Genomic DNA, 19,926 nt, shown 5'->3' on the forward strand with positions numbered 1-19,926 from the left:
ACTGCTGGAGAGAGTCCAGCACAGGGCAACAACATCTTGATCAAGGGCGTGGAGCATCTCCCTTATGAGGAAAGGCTGAGGGAGCTGGGGCTCTTTAGCTTGGAGAAGAGGAGACTGAAGGGTGACCTCATTAATGTTTATAAATATGTAAAAGGTGAGTGTCACGAGGATGGAGCCAGGCTCTTCTCGGTGACAACCAATGATAGGACAAGGGATAATGGGTGCAAACTGGAACACAGGGGGTTCCACTTAAATTTGTGAAGAAACTTCTTTCACAGTGAGTGTGATGGAACACTGGAACAGGCTGCCCAGGGAGGTTGTGGAGTCTCCTTCTCTGCAGACATTCAAAACCTGCCTGGACATGTTCCTGTGTAACCTCATCTACGTGTTGCTGCTCTTTTGAGGTCCCTTCCGATCCCCAACATTCTGTGATTCTGTGTTGGCCTCACACAGGCAGGCTGGGGGGTGGACAGCTGCGCTCCTGCCGCGACAGCAGGGCTGTGCTTTCTGCCCAAACCTCACCCTTCGATGCTGGAGATGTTGGTTGGTATCGTTGTTTAACTCTTGGGGGTACAGGAGTCACACTGGAGGTGTTTGTTTCTCGCGGGGGTCGTTGAACCAGCAGCCCGATGGTTATGAGGTAAGAACAGGTCGTTATCCGTGACGAAGGCAGACGTGGAAGCCCAGCAGGTGGAGATTTAATCACACTGACGTTGCCGTGGCAGCTCCCGAAGCGAATCCCGCCTTCCGCAGCCCCGCGCAGCCGGGACGTCGCCCGCCATGACGGCTGACGCCGGCAGGGGGCGCTGCGGCGGCGGGCAGCGGGCGCTGTGGGCGGGGGCTGGGAGGACGCCATTGCGTTGCTATGAGCTGTCCTCCGCGGGCGCCGCTCCTCCCGCCGGCCGGCCGCTGCCTGCCTGCCTGCTGCGCGGGCCGGGCTGTCCGGCGGCCTGGTGGCACTAGCGGGGCGGGGAGGATGAGCACGGCGGGACCGGGAGGCAGCAGCACAAGTAGCAGCAGCAGCCGCCGCGGCGGGGCCGGTCACTGAGCCCGAGGAGCAGCGCGGCGGAGGCCGGGCATGGCGCTGCCGGGGGAGCGCGGCGCGGAGCCCCAGCCCGGCGCCTCCCGCCCCGCCGACGAGGAGGAGGACGGCGGCGGCGGGGCCGGCGGGCAACCGGAGGCGCTGTCGCTGGAGGAGATCCTCCGGCTCTACAACCAGCCCATCAACGAGGAGCAGGCGTGGGCCGTGTGCTACCAGTGCTGCGGATCGCTGCGGGCCCGCGCCCGCCGCGGAGAGACCCCCGCCGCCCGCCTGGGGCCGGCCGCACACCTCCGCATCTGGCGGGACGGCGCCGTCACCCTGGAGCAGGGCGAGCCCCAGCGGCCGCCCCCGCCCGCCGCAGGTGAGGCCGGGCGCCGCCGTCGACCCCCCGTCAGCCCCCAGGGTACGGCCCGGTCCGGCGCAACAACGGCGGGTGCCGGGTGCGGGCGGCCGCCCTTCTCCTTCTCCTTCTCCCTTTGTCCGTGGGCTGACGGTCGCTTCCCGCCGGAGGGCTGCGGGGAGGGAGCGCTCGGCTCCTCAGCCGTGCCGGGGGCGGGTGGGTGTCCCTGCACCATCTCGGGTTTGTGCGCGGAAAGGGAGAAACTGTCGCCTTGAATTTAATCAGTCATCTGCGTGTTGGGTACAGGGGAGGTCAATGCGGGTTTAGGGTTTTATAATCGGGTCGTCTCCTGGTGCGTAACACTGTGTCATCAGCACCTATAGCGCCTGCTTTTGGAGTCACTTTGGCCATATTGCTCGGTGTCTTTCAGAAATAGTTTAGCTTCAAAAGGTGTAGATCAATTTAGAACTGTGCTGACATTAAGTAAATAAGAAAGCCCTATAGACCTTCCAGGGGCTTAGCACCTACCATCTGTTTCCTTAAATTACCCAGGAAAATGTATTTGGCATTGGAAAGGAAATGAAGGGTGCACGTCTGTTTCTTGGTGCTTCAAGGCTTCTGGTTATGAATGTGGAAATGAATATTTTTTTGTTGAAAGTAAAACTTGATTTCTGAAAAGAACCTAAAGCGAGGCAGCAGAGGGTTGCGCTCCTTTATCACAAGTGATGGTGCTCCCCAGTATCAACCTGGTCCACGATCGACGTCACTGAATTTTCCAGGAAGACAGAGGTTTCAGCATTTTAAAGTTATGTGAAGCAGAAGGCAATGGTAAATTCACAAAATGGGGTTAATTGAGCCCTCAGCCTTTAGAACCTGGATATTACGCCTGGTGTTACAGTTTAATGAAGCCTTTTAATAGAGTGCCTGTCTGAAAAGCCTTTTCGCAGAGATTTGCAGTAATCCAGTTTGGAGCTAGTGCTACATGCAAATATCAAAATGTACTGAGTAGAAGAAGGGACATAATTGGAATGAGTCTAATAATGACTTCCATTTAAATGTGATCTGATGTGCTTTTTAAATTATTTTTAAAAATGAGTTATGGTAATGTTAATGAAATGCCAGACCAACACCCAGAAGTTCCAGGAAAATGCTTTCCTGACCAAGGCATCTGCATGTCACAAGAGCCCTGAAGAGTTCTGTATTGCGTATTGTGTGCTGCTTGTACTTACTGTGTTTTGACATGATATCAGAATCATTCCTTTCTTTCTCTTACGGTAGGAAATATACTGATTTACTATGTATTTTTTTCTTTTGTTGTTTTTTCCTTGTTATTTCTGGGCTTATTCTATTTCCTTTCACAGTACATCTTTAATGGCTTGTAGGAAGGTCTTCGATATATCTGGATCTAAAGTTCAGGACCCTCACTGACATCCAGTGTGTTTAGTATATGCTAAAGCTGCATGCTGCATATTCATTAGTCTTTTAAATGCTTTATTTAACATGTGCTAACCTGTGTATGTTGATACTGCATTTAAATCTTTGGAGACCTTTTTTAAAAATCTTCCAACCTCGACTATTTTTCTCTTATATATATAAATTTTAACCTTATTATTGTATGTGTCCTGTTGTATATCAGTTAACACCATGTATGTGTGCTTCTTTCTTGAAAATCTTAGAGAGTGCATGTGTGTCTGTGTGTGTGTATATATATATGTATATATATGTATGTATAAAGGTAACCAGTCAGCTAGGCCCTCCCAGGGAAGCATGAGGCAGGAGATATCCCAGGGAGAGTACCCCTTCCAGTGTGGATAATAAGAAAGAGGAGGAGGGGAAGATGTCCATTCCTAGACCATACCTGGAGATCCTACTTTTGCATCAGCCGCAGGCTGGTAGGCACCTGGATTTGAAAGGAGACAGAATTCCTCTCCCTGGGGTCCCCTCCCTGCCCTGCATCTTCCCAGTCTTCCTAACTTTGGATAGACTTCTACAATATAGGCTGTTGCTCAGCCTTCAAGCTTTCACAAAGGATTTTGTGTGGTTTTGGCAGTAACTGTCAACAACACGAAACAAAGGTGGTGGTCCTAGTCAGTTGGCCTGCATTCTTCTTTGGTTTGTGGAACCTGTAGGAGGTTTTCACTGGAAACGTCCTGCATGTAATACAGCAAATATTGGTAATTCACTACCCTGAATACTGAAGAGGTGACAGTAGGCTTGCTTCTCCTTGGCATCTTTTGAACTGTCCCAGTTCTTTCCCTTATTGCTCACTGCAGTGTCCTTAGGTGATGATTAGCTTTCTGAGCCGGTTTCAGCTTGAGCCTCTTGAAGAGGTATTTATTCTTAGGCTCATGTATTCTGCTTATTAGGAATGAGAGTTTAAGAAGCAGTATTGCCCCGGTGCTATGGCTTGGGGAGCAGCACATTGTAGCACAGGCCATGAAGTTGTTTGGCCATGTTCATTTTACTCTTGAGATACAAATTAAAGTTTTCTTAAGTGCTGATTATGTAGAAACCGATGGTACTTTTCCAAAGCTGTTTCTTGTGAATCAGTTTTCCGATTAGTGTGCAATACTTGACATTCCAAGTAAAAATATTTAGAAATTGAAGAAAATGTCCTTGAGATATGAAACAAAGATGACTTTCACTGATACTGAGGCAGAAAAACAACCTTGGAGTTGAATCCCCATGCTTCACCAAACTCAGAGACTGATTCTGAGATCTTTCCAGTTTTATCTATGTTTTCGATTAATACTTAGTGGTTTTGTTTTGTTTTTAATCAATAAGGTTTTGGTTAAATAGAAGTTAAAAGATTAAGAATGAAAATGTTGCTCAGCTGTTCATTTTATGTAAGCATTGATATTACCTGAATCCCTGGAAAGAGCAGGATCAAGAAAGATTGCTGCTAATTGTTTTCCTGCATTTGTATTTCAGACAACTTAGGTTTAAATGCCCATGTCAGGAGGTTTGGAAGAGCCAATAGGGGTTCTGTGAGTTAATGCTCTGAGCTGTAAAGCTATTTTGTTCTAGCCATACATAAAAAAATGTATAGCTGTAGGTTGGTGCATAGGTTTTTGGATAATTCACAGGAACAAATATCAGCTGTTAGTTTCTGTTTTCGCAAACAGCAGAATCCTGTGTGGGCAAATAAAGGAGTCCCCGAAGAATGGTGTCTTTGGGTAGTGAACATTCAGGCTTTGTTCGGGATGGCGAAGAACGATGTGATCAGTCATGCCTGTCAGTGGGGGCTCGGGTGAAGTCGGGAGTGAGCACAGCCGTGTCACGGAGTCTGTTTCAGAGATGCTCACGGAGTGATGTTTTCACCATGTGTTGCAAAACTTACAATTTTGCCAGAACTGAAGTGAGTAAGGAATAAGCATGAATGTGCAAAAAATGACGGGCTCGCTGTGGTCATCTTAGTATGAATCATTGTAACTGTCTGACGTCTCAATACCACAGAAATGTGGGTTGCTTAGAAATACCCACGATGAAATTGGAGATACAGTGTAGAATGTATTTTACCTAATGGGTGTTTTAAAAGTCTCTTTGTTCCGTCCAATTTATATGAAATGAACTAATAGTGGCATCCAGTAAAGTGCCAGATGCAATAAAAAATAACTTCTGAAAGAGCTAAAATGCTTGGTGTAAACACATGGTTTGGCTCCTCTAAGCTTTTCTTGTGGAATGGTACTTATGAGCATTTTTTTAAAACTTGAAGCAATAATGAAGTAATAAAGGAGTAGAAAATCTGCGCAGGAGCTGACAGTCGACCTCATACGCAGTACATAGCTGCAGCAGAATGCCCTGGGGCATGGGAGGTTGTTTTGTTGGGGTTGTGTTGTCACTACAAGTTGGATAAGGGGCTCTTGCTTCTCAGAGTGCCGGCTGTGCCGTCTCCGTCCTGCAGGGATGAGCAGGGTTGGAGAAACCCAGAGTCTTCCTCACATGTTTTGTCAGCACCAGGTCCGTGATTTAGCAAAGGCAGACTCTGATTTTTGGGCATTGCACTGAGTTCCTGAAGAGAAACAGCCCTGAGGATCTTGGAAAGGGACAAGGGCAGGTAGCCAGAAAACCAAACCGTGCCAATATCCATCTGCTGGCTGTTGAGGGCTGGAATGTGTGTGGTTCTCCTCGGCCTTCCCTCTGTCTCCTGTGGGTAGTGTCAGTGGCCCTTCTTCTGCCTTGTCCTCCAGCCCCAGAGGAGAAAGCACAAGAAGGAAATTACCGCTGGTTCTATCAGAAGCAAGTCCTATGCAGATTTTTCTCTTGGAAATCTGCCAGGCATTCAGCGGGAGGTCATGATGCGTGGAGTGTTCTGGCTTTGCCTCAAAAAGATCACAGAGAAGTTGACTGCATGGTGGCGTTCACGGGGCTCAGAGGGCTGAGGATGAAGCACACTGAGCTTACAGTGTCTTGGCAGTTTTAATGACTTTCATGTCCTTCTTACACTCTGGTGTGCCCAGGTATTGGAAGGTAGCATGGAGAAATATAGCACGAGTAAATGCAAATTTAGCTTGTGTGCATCAAGACTTTCTCATCTGTCAGTCTCTTGTAGAGCACCGAGGAAAAATATGCAGGATTTTTAGAGGAAAATGAATGTACTGACATTTTGCTTCTAATTTTGTCGACCCTTTTGAAAGATAATGAATGCAAGTAGCCTTGCTTGCTGTTTAAATTTCAGAACAGGTATTGTTATGAATACGGCTACAATAAATAGTACCTCTAGAATTAAGAGTTAACTATGTTCTGAATTCAGATTTTGTTCAAGGGTATTCAAAACCATCTGTATTTAAAACCAGTACGGTTTGATGTGTTAAACCTCACCTTTTCCTGCAAGAGTTTTAAGATATATATGTATATCTATATAGATATGTTAATGTTGGAAGTCAAGGTAGGAAGAAAATGTCACTAGCCAGCAGAGAGGAGCCTCGGTGAGTTGATACTTCATCTGTGCTCGCTTGCTTTGCTGATCTGTGGAAGAGGGAAAGCTTAGGCCTTCTTTGTGCCAGGCTTTCTGCCGTCAGTGTGGTTCCCAGTACGTAAGGGTGAACTGGAAGGCTTCCAGTCATGGCTTATGCTGATGCATCCCGTGCACTGGGATTACATGGGCACTCTGTGAACGTAGGCAGATGGGTAGGGGCCCTATTGTAGACAGCTCTGGTGGGGGAGGACAAAATAAGCAAAGAAAAGATCACAGTGTAACAAAAATAGCATCTCTGGAGGAAAAAAGAAAAAACCCAGCCAAACAAAGGCATATTCCAAATGCTTGCACAAAAGAAATGGAAGGAAGTTGCCCACAGTTACCTCTAGTTTTATGCAGAGATGTTGAAAATGTTAAGTAGGCAGTGAAGGTGTTGACTGAAATCTGCCTTTGTTCCTAAGGAAAACTTGAGAGCACAGAACTCTTAGGAATTGTGGGCTCCTGATTTTCATAATGGCTTAAAGTAAAACGTAACACATTTGTAATTTAATGGAGGTTTTCTTGACTAGTGCAATAAAAATGTTGCTGTAGAGAGGAAAGCGGAATTGTGGTTGTCATTGTTAACTGTGACTGAAGACTAGAGTGAAAAATGAGACATCTGCCATGATGTTGCAGAGAGTTAATATTGTGTCCCTATGGGGCATCACTGGAGAAAGAACAGGGCTGTCTTTTTTAAAAAAAGAACAAAAAGAAGTGTAATGTAGTCCAACTTCAGGGGCTGGAGGTGACAGTTTACACCGCAGTACCCAGTGAGAGGGAATGTGGTGATGGGTGGGACTGGGGTAGCACAAGAAGGGCTTTGAAAACGAAGACGATAGCAGTGTATGATGTGACGGAGGGAGAGAGAGCGAATGCCTTTAACAGGATGATGCAGAGAGCAAGATGTGATCAGAGCGACGGGCAGTGAAAACAACCCACGCAGGAACAGCGTTGTGAATGGGTCTGACCCGAGTGTGGCTGCCAAGTGTGCCATAGGTATGTTGCAGGTGACAAGAGGATTAGAAGTACATAACATCCTAGACCCATGTTGGCAATGAACAGAAGTGGGAAAGCTTTTCCATAATGTCTGTTAAAAGGAAGCTGGAGGGTGTTCACTTTTTCTTTCAGAATGAATTTATCACATTACAGCATTGGATCTCATAAAGAGACAAAACTAATATTGTTCCTGATAAAACCTTAAGCTAGCTTGCATGACACATGCAACTATGAGTGTGTTATTGGATTTTATTACTGTGCACTTTAAGAGGAAGAAAAAGAGATAAGTCAGATTTTACAGTGTAAATACAAGACTGCAAAGACATAGCTGGGGTAGAGGAGAATTAAGAGAACTACTTTCTAATCTACTTGAGAGAGTTTATTAACAGCTGATGAAAGTTCTTAACAGATCCTACAGTGCTGTGTTATCAATTTAGAAAACCTGTAACCTGCTTGAAAGTCTGGATCCATCAAACATGATGGTAGAAACTTCTGCTGACTTCAGTGGAGTCAGAATTCTGCCACAAGCACACATAGCTGTTGAATGAGCAAGCCTCTAGCTCCAGGAAAAATTAGAATATGATCAGAGTAACAGTACTTTTGTTTCTTTAAAAAAAAGAAAAAAAATAAGAGAGAGAGACATGAACTCTGCAAATTTGCACTTTTTGGAAAGGGTTGCTATCTGGACAGGCCAGAGGAAAGTGAATGTAGTATCTGTAGTTAAGCATCTGCAGAAGAGACTGGCGGCTACGAATAGAGCTCGGCAGCACTTGGGGATGCTTATCTAGCACAGCATTCATCTTAGAATTAAAAACCAAAAAGGTGATTTCTAGGTAAACTTAAGAGTTTGCTAAAGAGGGCGAGAATGGAACATGGAAAGAGCTGTGTGGTAACCACAGCCGGTTTCCTTGTGCAGAGTAGAAACGCAACAAGATGAGGAATGACCTTTTAATTATATCTTAGAAGGTAGCACTAAGGTAGTATGTATTTGCTAATTGGAATTAAAGAATATTATTTTAAAATAATTTTTATTACAAAATGTAACTGGGTATTAGCACCAAAGACCTTTCAGTGATTACCTTTGCTTTTTGCAATGTGCAAGGGGATTGCTTTTGACTGTATAAAATGAGGAGTAGCTTCAGTGAAGTGTTGAATGGAGAAAGATGAAGGCATGAGAAAAGACTGACACAGGGAAGGAAAGTCCTGGACACCTTTGGTCTAGTAACCTCTCTAAGAATTTTCCTTGTATTTTCTTAGACATTTCTTTCTCTTTTCCTCTCCCAAGTAGAAAAATGAGGTGTACCATTTCTAAAGCATCAGCTGTAGGCTGATACAGAAATCACAACTCTGATCCAAAGAGCCACAAGCTGTAAAAACTCATCCCATTTCTTGTTGCCTTCCAATTACAGTTTAATGGAAGGATGTGTTGATCTTCCAAGCCCAAGTATTCTACTTAAAAACATGGCTCTCTGTGGGTGCTGCTCTGAGGGGTCTGTGTTTACCCCTCCTCATCCAGTCTGCCTCTTTCTGCTTCCTCGTGTCCTCACTTTTGACCTTCCCTTGCAGCCTGATTTCTCGTACTCCTAAGCTTTACTTTACCTATATTTGTCTTTTTCACTTTTTTTTTCTTTTCCCGTTTATCATGCAAGATTTCTCTGTCCTCCTCTGTTTATGTTGTAATATCCATCCTCTGCCAGAAGTCTGGCTCACTCCTGCTACATCAATATTTCCCTCTCCCTTCATTTAATTATGAATCCTGTTCTTCGCGTACTCATCTCTTTTTCCTTATGTTGCTTGTTTGCCTTTGCTTTTTTCATTCTTTCCCTTTTATTGGTACTAATCTTGACTCTTGTATTGACAGCTGTGTCAGAGTTGGTAACTAACACTCCAGTTCCTGCAATCAGATGATTAAACGTGAGTCTGAACTTCCCCTTCCCCGCCTTTTTTTTAAGGAGTTCCTTGTTCTCTTAAGGGTGGGGAAAAGCCCACTATTCTAGCTACAGTGCCTCTTGAAGACAAAAAAGCTAGAAAGCAAATACCTATTCAACGGGTTAATTTGGGGGCTTGACTAAAGAGTATTCAATTTAAGGATCTTGAGTTAGACTCCCATGTTCTCCTTTGCCCCCTTTCCTTCTATGAACCTCTGTGTTCCTTCTTCAGCCATGTTTTCCACTGTCCTCCAATACGTCTGGGCAGTGACTGTCTTTCCTGAGGGCAACTTGAGTTCTGCTGTCATGGAAATAGCAGCTTGATTTCACCCAAAACCTGAAGAAATGTGGTGTTTAATTAGAATATTAATCTCTAACACAAAATAAGTTTGGGGTTTGTTGCCAGTGTATATGTCAGCTACACTATTGCCTGAAAAATCTGTGCTAATAATTTCAGTTCTGCAAGAAGCTGTGTGGAAGCAAATGCTTTTGTATCTATGCAGAGGAATCTGAGGCATTAGAGGAAGGCTGGGAAGATGCTCTGAGGCTCTAAGCTGTGATGAGCTGAGGCTCTTGGAGTAGATGGTTACAGCTGAAGCAGTGGCTGTGTGATTCTCCTGTCACATTGCTTAATTTTTCTTTGTATAGTGGAGTGGAAATGGTTTTGCACATTCTGCATGTTTTCTTACAAATATCCTGTGTCTGTCCATTTTAACGTACTGAATTATCTATTTTGCTTTTAAATTTTGGTGTTCCATTTGTACTACTTATGGGCAGCAGTACTTGATATGCTTGCTCTTTGTTCTTGTACCTATGAAGACCCTTTCTAACCATGACCTTTTAAATTGTGCTTCAGTGAAGCACAGGCTATAGAGAAATTGACCACGGTCTTTTTTTAACGGCATTGTGAGATATTTTTGAGAAAATAATTATTTTTCGCTGTCTAACCAGCAGCCTGAAGCTCCTGCCTTGAGGAATGAGTCAGTGTGCCCTAATGCTTGATGTAAGTTTGGCATGACTCCTCTTGTTGAGGGTTTGAAGTAAGAATAATTTTCAAATAGAAATTTTGAGGAATGAAAAATGACTGTGAAGGTTTGGGGCTTTTTCTTTTTGGCAGCAAATATGTCTCTTTTAAAGATTGTTTTCGGAGATATAGGAAACCTCTAATTTAAGTTTCAGACCTTCTTGCAAAAACTGTGCATTTTTTTTTCATTCAAACAATCATCTAATCTTCCAAATTGCAGACTGTTTATAAACTGAAGTTAACTTGACAGTTAGTTATGCTACTTACTAGTAATGAATGCATTAGTCGCTGTTGGAAAGCTGTCATGGAAAAATACTGTTGAATTTTTTTGTCAGTAAGAGTGGTGAAAATGCTACACAGATTAGTATCTAGCTGAATGGTTGTGAAGTCTGGATCTGTGTTAAGAAGCAGCAGCTTAAATAATTTTGTAAGTCTTCACCTATTTACTAGATAAGCGCTTAATACTGCTTACAGGCAGAGACTATTCCATGGATTCTTGCAGAGAATACAGCCTAAGTATGACCCTACATTGCAAAGCTTTTGCTTTTTCAGCCATATCAGCTGAAGAGAGAAGAAATTTCTACTCTCAGTCAGTGTAAGTAAAGCCACTATAACTAAACTGGCTTGCATCGGCCATACAAAAGCAAAGTCATTTCAGCCTTGATAGATGCAGTAAGTGCATGTTTCTTGGGCCAGTACTGTTAATGCTGGTCTCGAGATTCCCACAGGAATGAGCTGATAAGTCACTGCAAACAGCTGAGGGAAATCTGTTAAGTGTATAGCTGGACTCAAGGTACAGAGGGATATGGAATGGTATTGTAGGAAAACATTCTTTGGAAATGTAATAGGCCCAGGCAGAATGTCTCAGCAAAGCATATTTTAATAACAATTTTGCAAGACCGGGTGTTCTACCTAAAGGTAGGCACACCTAATAGGGCAAAAAGCCCCTGCTTATATCCCCCCAAAATCCCGGCCGCAATTTCCCTCCCCTGTTCCCCGTTGGTTGGGTACTTCAGGGTTTACAGACTATCCCGAGGCACACAATACCCTTCCCCTTATCAATCTGTTTAAGATATGGATTCCTGATACTTTGGCTACACTTCCCCCTAAATTAACTAATCAGTACAGGTATCGGTATGTATACAGGTGTCAGTACATATTACGGGAAGAGGCTGTGTATTACATTAAGAATTCATAGTCCGATGTCTCTCGGTCCTTCCCCCCTGCTGGGGTCAGGTGCCAGGTCCTCAGTTATGTATAAACAACAGTTCTTTGTTAAATGTTCCTTACAGTATGGTTAGTACTTACCATAATGCAGAATATCATATTAAAATGTTGTAAGTCAGTAGTTTGCAGTTGTCTGGGGTACTGTCCGCATTGCATTTAAGTTGGACTTAAACTACTTGTTATTCCCCTTTCCTCCAAGCACATGGAATCACGACAACACTATTGCTTTTAAAAGCACTGATATAAATGTTGCCTTTCTCTTCTGTTGTTGCCCGCTTCACAAGTAACAGGAATAAGTAATCCAGTTTAAGATGTTCACAACATTTTTTTTTAATAATAAAACAAAAATTTAATTATTATTTGCTCTGAAAGTGGTAGTGAATTTTGATGGTACGATGTATGAATTAAGGAAAGTTTTCAAAGTTTGAATGCTTTTCCTTGAAAACAAGCCTTCATGGAAGTTTATTGAAGAAGATATGTCAAAGGGGCTGTGACATAAGCTTCTTGCTATTTCTTTCACAATTTTTACCTTACTTGTTTTGGTCTGGGCTCATTAATTTGTTTTGTGCTTCAGGAATGGGTTAAGACTTCTATTAAAAGGATCTTCATAGAATCTCAGTGTTGCTGTGAGGTGTAGCAATTAATACTTTGCATCTGTGCTACTGAGAGGATCTATTATAAACTATAGTTTGACTCCTACTCCATTAGACTGTCAGAGACGCAAGTCAGGATATTTTAAATTATCAGTGATTGCAAACATTGGTGGCTTTCTGTATGCCCTTGCATCATTCTAGATTTAAAATTACTACTTTTTTCTGAAGCAGTATCTTTTAAAAAACTGTATTTTTTTCCAAAAGAGGCAGCGCACTTCTCCCCCTACCCGCCCCCCCTTTCCATCTTGACTACATTTCTGTGATTTGATTTTACATCATCTTGTATCGTGGAGGTATGTTGTTCTGGTCATCTGCCATTTGAGTTTTACAGAAGTAGCCCCTAGTGTTCATAAATCTGCTAATAATTGTAGGGTTATTTCAAAAAAGTTCTCAGCAGATTTCTCCCATTTATAATTTATAACAATCACACGAATGTTGTTACCATTTGAAAGACAAAATATGTCTCTTACGTGGATCTTGAAGTGAATCAACCAGAATCACCAGTCCTTTTGAACAGATGATACGTGATGCAAAAACTGCCTTTTAAAGCCGCTCGTGTGTTGTTCATTTTGAAGTCAAGACACTAGTGCTGAGCATTCCGCTGGCATTGGCAGCAGCTCAAAATGAAGGTCAGCAACTTTCACAAGGTTTGGTGGATATTCCCAATTCATCCAAGATGTGTTTGACCTTTAGTTTCAAGGGGAAGATGAGCAGTTCAATATGAAAAATTAATCTTTTTCTCAGCAGGTGACTCTCCCCTAGTGCCGACAGTTTTGCATGCCGTTCGGATTTAATGTATTAAGTTGGTCCTTTGTGCAAACATTATGCTAACCAGTTGGTTGAGCTTCCTTGGGCTTGCTGGGCAATCTGATGAAACAGTCCCTCCACTTATGGCTACAAATTGCAGGCTCTTCAGAATTATTGCAGTAAATCCTACGGCTACACTGGGTAACGTTCAGCAACTATTGCTTGTAACATATGCTCTCATTGCAAACACAGGCAAGTCCCCATGAGTGCATGGGGACTCAAAATCGTGTCATGCATTTCCTAAGGGTGAGTCCCGTCAGGCCCAAAGTCACAAATCTTAAACTATCAGTGCGGGTGCAGTGCAGCCAAAAAGCAAAGACAAAAAGATTACTCTTTTTTAATTACCAAACTCTGTGTGTTTGGAAATTAAAGTTTTGGGTGGCTCCCCTTATGAAAGGAATATGTTTCTGTGGAATACTTGGCTTATTTGAATGTCATTTTTTCCAACAGAAAATCATCCTGTCAGAATTACTTCAGTCTACTTTGATATGAACTATTAATATGAAATTATAATCTTGCTGATCATAGTGAAATTGTACTTTCCTAATATGCTGTGAAATTTCAGTCTTATGTTTTGTAAGCCGCCAAGCCATTTAAACTTTTTTACCAAAGTGTTTTGTCGTTGAGAAAATTGAGATTTCAATTTGATAAAACAATTCAGAAACTTAATTTTTCTGTATTATAGAAATTCCAAAGTGTTGTTTCTGAACTCAGAGAAAATGCAAAAATTGACAAGAGGAGACTCAGAAAAATATTATAGTGATGTTTTGACTTTAATTTCCTTGAACTTTGTGTTGTTGAACTCTTTGATATCCCAGAAGTATCAGATGAAACACTGGCTTTTCCCTGGTTTATGAATTAATGTTGTTTTTCTCTCTTGAAATAATTATTTGCTGCTGCTTAATTGAAACCAACATGTTTTCATGTTCCCTCCATGGCTAAGCATCAGTCATACAATTTAAATAATGAAGCCAGGCATTGAAGACATCTTTTTAAAAGGGAGTATTGTGAAGAATCCAAATAAAGAGGGCAGGGCTGCCTTCTTGTGAATTCTGTGATGCATACATAATAGCATTATTATTGAAATGTATGAATAAAGTAAGGCAAATAATATTTGGCGATTACTCAAAAAAGTTACTCAGGTTTTTATTTTTGTATTTGCTAATTGTCCTTTGCTTAATCCGAAACTTTTTTTTCCAATTACAGACACATCGAGCCGTTTACACTGCACAGAAATGGAGGTGAGTGAAGTATTTTGTGTTCTCTACTGGTGCTGGTTTAGCTCAGCTGTTTTTCATTAACTTAGAGTGTAATGAGGTACATTTATAGTGTGGACTTGTCATTGCAAAGTTGTACCGTGAAACGCGTATTGTATTTATGACTTTCATTAACAGCTGCATAAATGTGTCTTAGCATGGAATATTTGGTCTCACATTCAGAAACAGAGGGAAGGCCACGTGATTTTCCAAGAGCAAGATTGAAGATACATTATGCAGCCAATGTGATCTTGTTGGGTATTAATTTCTTTAAAATACTTTTTTTTCCCCCACCAGAATATTTTATTTAAATGATTTCTGTTGGATAAATTCTCTGAATTCTTTAGGAAGCACTACTAGGGCAGGGAGTAAATACTTAGTGTTAATGGACTGGTTTGGTGATTTTTAACAACCCAAGAATTTGGGTGGAAGCAGGGAAGATAAGTAGTCTCAGAGTTGCCTGTCCATCTAAAGACATCCCAGTTTCAAATACTTTTATTTCCTTTATTACTTGGCAATATTTTGAGGCCCAAGAAATGCTGTTTTATGTCTTGCTGAGGTACCTACAGAACCACAAATCGAGTTAAGTCTGCTTGGTTTATACCTTGACCATTATTTGACTCTGTCTTTGATACTAAGCTGTGACTGGTGTTCTAAGAATGTTCAAACTATCATTTTGTCAGACTCATAGACTTAATCCAAGACTGAAAGGAAAACTTAGTAGAATGTCTTGTTGAACAAGACATGGACTCATAGTATAGTTTTTATTCTCATGCAGAGTAAATTATATAGTCTACTCCTTAAATAAACTTTTCCAGCAATAAATACAATTTCTGTGTCTTTTGCAGGGCAGTCTTTTCTCACTGCCTTTGGACTTTCTTTGAAATGTAAAACTGAGTTTCTACTTCAGTGATTCCATCGGTACCTCAGGCTGAGCCTGGAGATGGGGCAAGTGCCTGCATCTTAATTGGCGGGTTGTCTGTTTTCTCATCAATAATATATATGAAGGTGACAAACTGCCGTTACTGAATGGTTTGTACGTATAAACTGTTCACGGAAACAGCTGGTTAAAGACAAAATGAAAAACCAGCTAATTCAACTACAAATGGTAAAATGCTAAAGCCATCTTGATTTTTGCAAGTATTTATAACAATAGGAAAAGGAAATGTTCTTTCTGCAGGATACAGTGTAAGGAGTAACTCCTAACTGATGTGCATACAGAAATTGGAAGTAGGCACATCTTGGGTTTTTATGTGTTCAGTTTCAGCAAATGCATCCTGGTTTTGTTTCAGCATTTGTAAAATCTCAGTTCATAAATCTAGTATTTTATTTGCAAACGATAATCTAGTGTGTCATTTGCTTTGCATACGAAATATTGTTTACAGTTTTGCTTTGTGTTTTTTGATGGAAGGAAATGAAAGGCCCTAACACTAGAAATACAGATAATAATAAACCTGTTAAAATATTGTTAACAAAATATAAAATATTTCATTTTGGGAAAGTAAAAGCGCTTTTGTTTCAAATGAAAATGTCTAGTGAGAGTCAACTGCATATGCTATACTTGATCTTTCCTGGGAAAACAGTTTTTAAATTTTGATATTTTAAAAATGTTTTTTTGTTGATAGCTGGAAAGAAAAGCAGATTAGAATTTCCCATGAGACAGAGGCTTCATTTTAAATTGTCTGTCATAAGCAGCACTGCGACCATTAGCATTTTGACTCTTCTGTTTATCCTTGTCATTTTGAAGGAGGTTATGAAGGAGTCAGTGGCTTTTTCCTCCTCCGAAATTCCTTTGGGGCTGCAGCTTTAGGCTTGGAGTTGATGATGTTTGTGTTTTTCAGAACTCGGAATTCAGCAGCGACAGCCCATCTCACTTTTTTGATTCCCGTGGAGAAGAGTGCGGCCTGGTTGAATGTATTAAAATATGTGGGAAGCTTCTTAAAATTGCAGTTAATAACAGTCGTAATGTTTTTGCAAAACATATAGACTACCCTGAATTGGTGCACCATTTATTTCAAGTTAGCAATATGAGTGGTGTGTCAAGGTCAGAGTCCAGCGGCCATAATGGGAAGATGGGAATAAGGAATAAGGTGACTTTATTTAATCTGCATCTGCCAATGACTCTGCTACGTATGTAATGACAGCGCTCCTTCCTTGTCTCAGCCGAGATGGTGGAGATTATATAAAATATGCCAGCCTCATTTGTAAACATTTAGTACTCATACAGAAAGTATTCGGTGAACGCTACGTGATTCATACGTAGGAGGGTTTAATTGCCGTGTATTTGAAAAGACCCACCTAACTGAGCACAGGCCTGTTGTGTGTGATTAATATACTTAACCAGTATGTATGCTAATATAAAGATACACGCACATTTGTTTTGAAGTCAGAAATGAATTAAATAGCCTGTCCCAAACAGTGGTGAATAAATTGTTCAACACCATTCAGCTCATGTCAAATCACAAAAGGAATCAGTTGTTGAAATGTTTTGGGGAGACTGTGTGTGCTCTATATGCAAATTCTATTCATGAGCTATCAGTTATATGTATCTCTAATTATTTAAAATCTTAGCACACAGTGAAAATTATACAGTACCTGTCTCTGGAGCTAAAATTGCTCTTTTTTTACATTTTCATTGGGAACTTGAAATATTGAAATATTATCTGAAATATTTCAGATAAAAATTTACGGAAATAAATATATAGGTTATAAGGATACTGTGTTCATTTTGGTACAAATAAGAATATACTTGTTAGTTTATTTTATTGATGCAAACAAAATCAACCATCTCTCTCTTGCTGATGAAAATGAGCGTATGTATTTAATAGCACAGAATGTTAGGATTTCAAAAGGGGTGTCGTAATTTTGCCTAAAAATACTACCACACCTACACTACCCACTCAGGCAGTTTAAAATGGGGTATATAGCACATACTGGTCTATAGGATTTATTTTTTTATCCTTGTTGAGTGTACACAGAAGTAACATTATGATTGAGGAGTAATTGCGGCAGCAAACAATGCTTGTCAATGCGCAGTGATAATTACTTTGTTCTATTAATACTTCTTGAGTGTTAACCTTATGATGAAAGGGAGAAGAAATGTCACTGCATGGAGGATAGGCAAGTGTTTTTTTTTAAGGAGAATTGTTTCTCTTAGTAAGATATGACTGTGGCTACCATAAAAATAAGTTTTTATTATGCTTTGAAAAAATAAAATTCTGTGTGAATGCTTGCTTACAAATCTGGTAATTCTACGAAAACTTTTGATTCCTTGCACTGTTAAGAGGAGAATTAACAGGGACTCAGGACTGGCTTCTAGAAATCAAGGTACAGGGTGTTTCAAAAAGATGGACACACTGACTCAATGTTGGATGGGTCGCATGGGACCCCAGGAGGTGGAGTGAATACAGAGCGTTTATAAAAAGGTTACTAAAACTTTATAACTCATTAAACTATTTGTAAATTTTTGTGTAATTGTAACATGTTGCCATCGTGAAATATACTGCTTAGAAATTGGGTGCATCTTTTTGAAACACCCTGTAGAATCGCGCATCTTTCTTGTGGGCGTTATGTTGTGCTTGGGCATTATGTGCCAGTTCTGATAAGCAAAACTCTCATCCCTTGCTGATGGAATTATCTCACAGAGAAGCTGCACGTCCAGCCTTTGAGGGACCTGCTGCTGTAGATACCTGAAAGCCCATTCTGTGTGTTCATTGATGTGGTGGTTCTGTGGCAGTCAGTCTGACCTCCTGGTTTTCCTGGATTACTTCATAGTCACAGAGAAACAGCTTAACAGACACTTGGTTAAATAGTGAACACACAAAAGAGTAGAATTTAGGTTTTGATCTTTCGTGTTTTGTAATGACCTGCTTTTTCAAGAGGATTTTTGTGGTTTTTTTGTGATTTGTTTTAAGTGTTTGCATCACATTGGGAGGAGGTTGATCTTGGAGAAAAATGGATTTCTGTTGTTTACTTGCTATAAGCTTGGCACATTGCCCTTTTCATTCAGCAATTTCATTAGGAATACACAGTGAATATTGGGCTGGAGAACTAATAATGTATTTGACTAAGCTGATTTAGTGATAGTCAAATCCTGCCATCTGTCCAGAGCCTTGAAGAGAATTCAGCTGTTCCTTGTAAAGGCTTTGTAATTTTGCAGTGTGGTGTGATGTGCCTTCATAATCTACACGCCTTAAAGTTGCACAGGATTTATGACAAAATCTTCATTCTAGTGATGCCAGCAGTGAACCTTTCAGTCAGCTGGGGAGAGTCCAGAGGCAGATTTTGGCCTTGGTCATCTGACAATTTCACATAATGGTTGGTTGAAAACTACCTCTTGCTGTAACTTTGATCCCTCCAGGGAGCATTTTGCCTGTGAAAAGCACAAAGAGCATTAGGTTAGTTGGCCCTTGTGTTTTCTGATGGTTTTTTGGTTTGTGTTTTTAAGTCTCAAAGCACAGAATATTCCCTGTGTAGTTGTGGTAACTACAGAATTACTTAGTTTTTTCATGAGATTAACTGTGAAAGTTTGCCAACTTCGTTTATCTGGCCCTGAAAGGGACCTCAGACTTTTGGGAGAATAAGATAATTTGTACCAGTCTTTAGTTTTTGCAGAAGCCTTTCTCTATAGATTGTATTATATTTTCCTTGAGAAGATACCTATTATATCAATGGCATGCTATCCTATCTATCTTAGCTATTAAATATACTGATTGACATAACTATTGTATAAGTTAGCTTTAGGTGCTATGTTTTAAGCAGACCAGTGCCTGTGGACATGTTTGTCTGTTTGTTTAGACCAAGAACATAATCTGACTGCTCATTCAAACTGCAGGAAAAAATTAAGACTTAAATGTTGTTTGCATGTCTACAACTTAATAGCCCTTTGTATTGTCCTTTGTTATATATAGTAAAATACAAGTTTAGAGTATCAGTATGAAACGAGAGTGCTATGTTTCATACTTTTGCTTGTTGTCAGAAATACATTTTAAGCTACAAAATTTATTACTACATCTCTAGTCTGCTAAGTCTTTCAAAGGCTTCTGAGATTGTATGACATTGTTTTTTCTATGAAGTCTGCTAGTTATGAGCTTTCTGTTAGAGATGCTGTGTTTTCCTGCCTCTGTGCTATGTAGCAGGTAGTTAATAGTAAAAACATAATCCAAACAAGGGTTATGCTTTCTGGGGATGAATAGAAACAGGATAGTAGTTCTTAGAGTGATTGCATGGAAGAAGCTCTTTGTTATTTCTTGGTGGATTTTGCTTAGGGCAATTCTGAAACTGAGGTAAAATACACCCCCAGAGTTCACTAAATTAAATTTCTATGGTAAGTTTGACTTGATAATGTTGGCTTTTTGGTCTGTGGGGGACAAAAAACAACCTAAGCCTTCAATTTTTAAAGATCTCTATTCACTCAGATGTCCAACATCCACAATGTAAAAAGTATGCAGGAGATTTACAGGTGATGAGAATAAAGTACATAAAGTAATAAAGTGGGTTTTTTTCTCTTGTCTGTGTGTTCCTAATTGATCTTGGGTGGCTGTAGCTCTCTCTGACTCTTGCATAAAGGCCTTTCAATGTCTAAGCAGCATTATTTCAACAATAACATGCATTACTAGATTAGGCTAATTTTAACATAGCTAGGATAACTTAATTGCTTGTTTATCACTTTTTAATTTGGTCAGTGGTCAAAGAAA

The 19,926-nt window shown here is 40.9% G+C and overlaps 1 protein-coding gene across 4 annotated transcripts in view; it reads left to right on the forward strand.

Annotated features, from left to right (window-relative positions):
- Positions 1-878: 878 nt before the first annotated feature.
- The window catches only part of SPIRE1 (spire type actin nucleation factor 1), a 132,776-nt gene continuing 113,728 nt past the window's right edge, over positions 879-19,926 (forward strand). For 2 of the 4 annotated variants that reach the window (XM_065053086.1, XM_065053085.1), the window contains exons 1-2: positions 881-1,403; positions 14,181-14,215. In XM_065053086.1, the coding sequence (XP_064909158.1) occupies positions 1,079-1,403; positions 14,181-14,215 (360 nt within the window). In that variant the 5' untranslated portion in view covers positions 881-1,078. Of the gene's footprint in view, positions 1,404-14,180; positions 14,216-19,926 lie in introns of all 4 variants that reach the window. The other 2 variants (XM_065053084.1, XM_065053087.1) reach the window with 2 other exon arrangements.

Source organism: Columba livia, chromosome 2 (genome assembly GCF_036013475.1).
Source record: "Columba livia isolate bColLiv1 breed racing homer chromosome 2, bColLiv1.pat.W.v2, whole genome shotgun sequence".
Classification (NCBI taxonomy): domain Eukaryota; kingdom Metazoa; phylum Chordata; class Aves; order Columbiformes; family Columbidae; genus Columba; species Columba livia.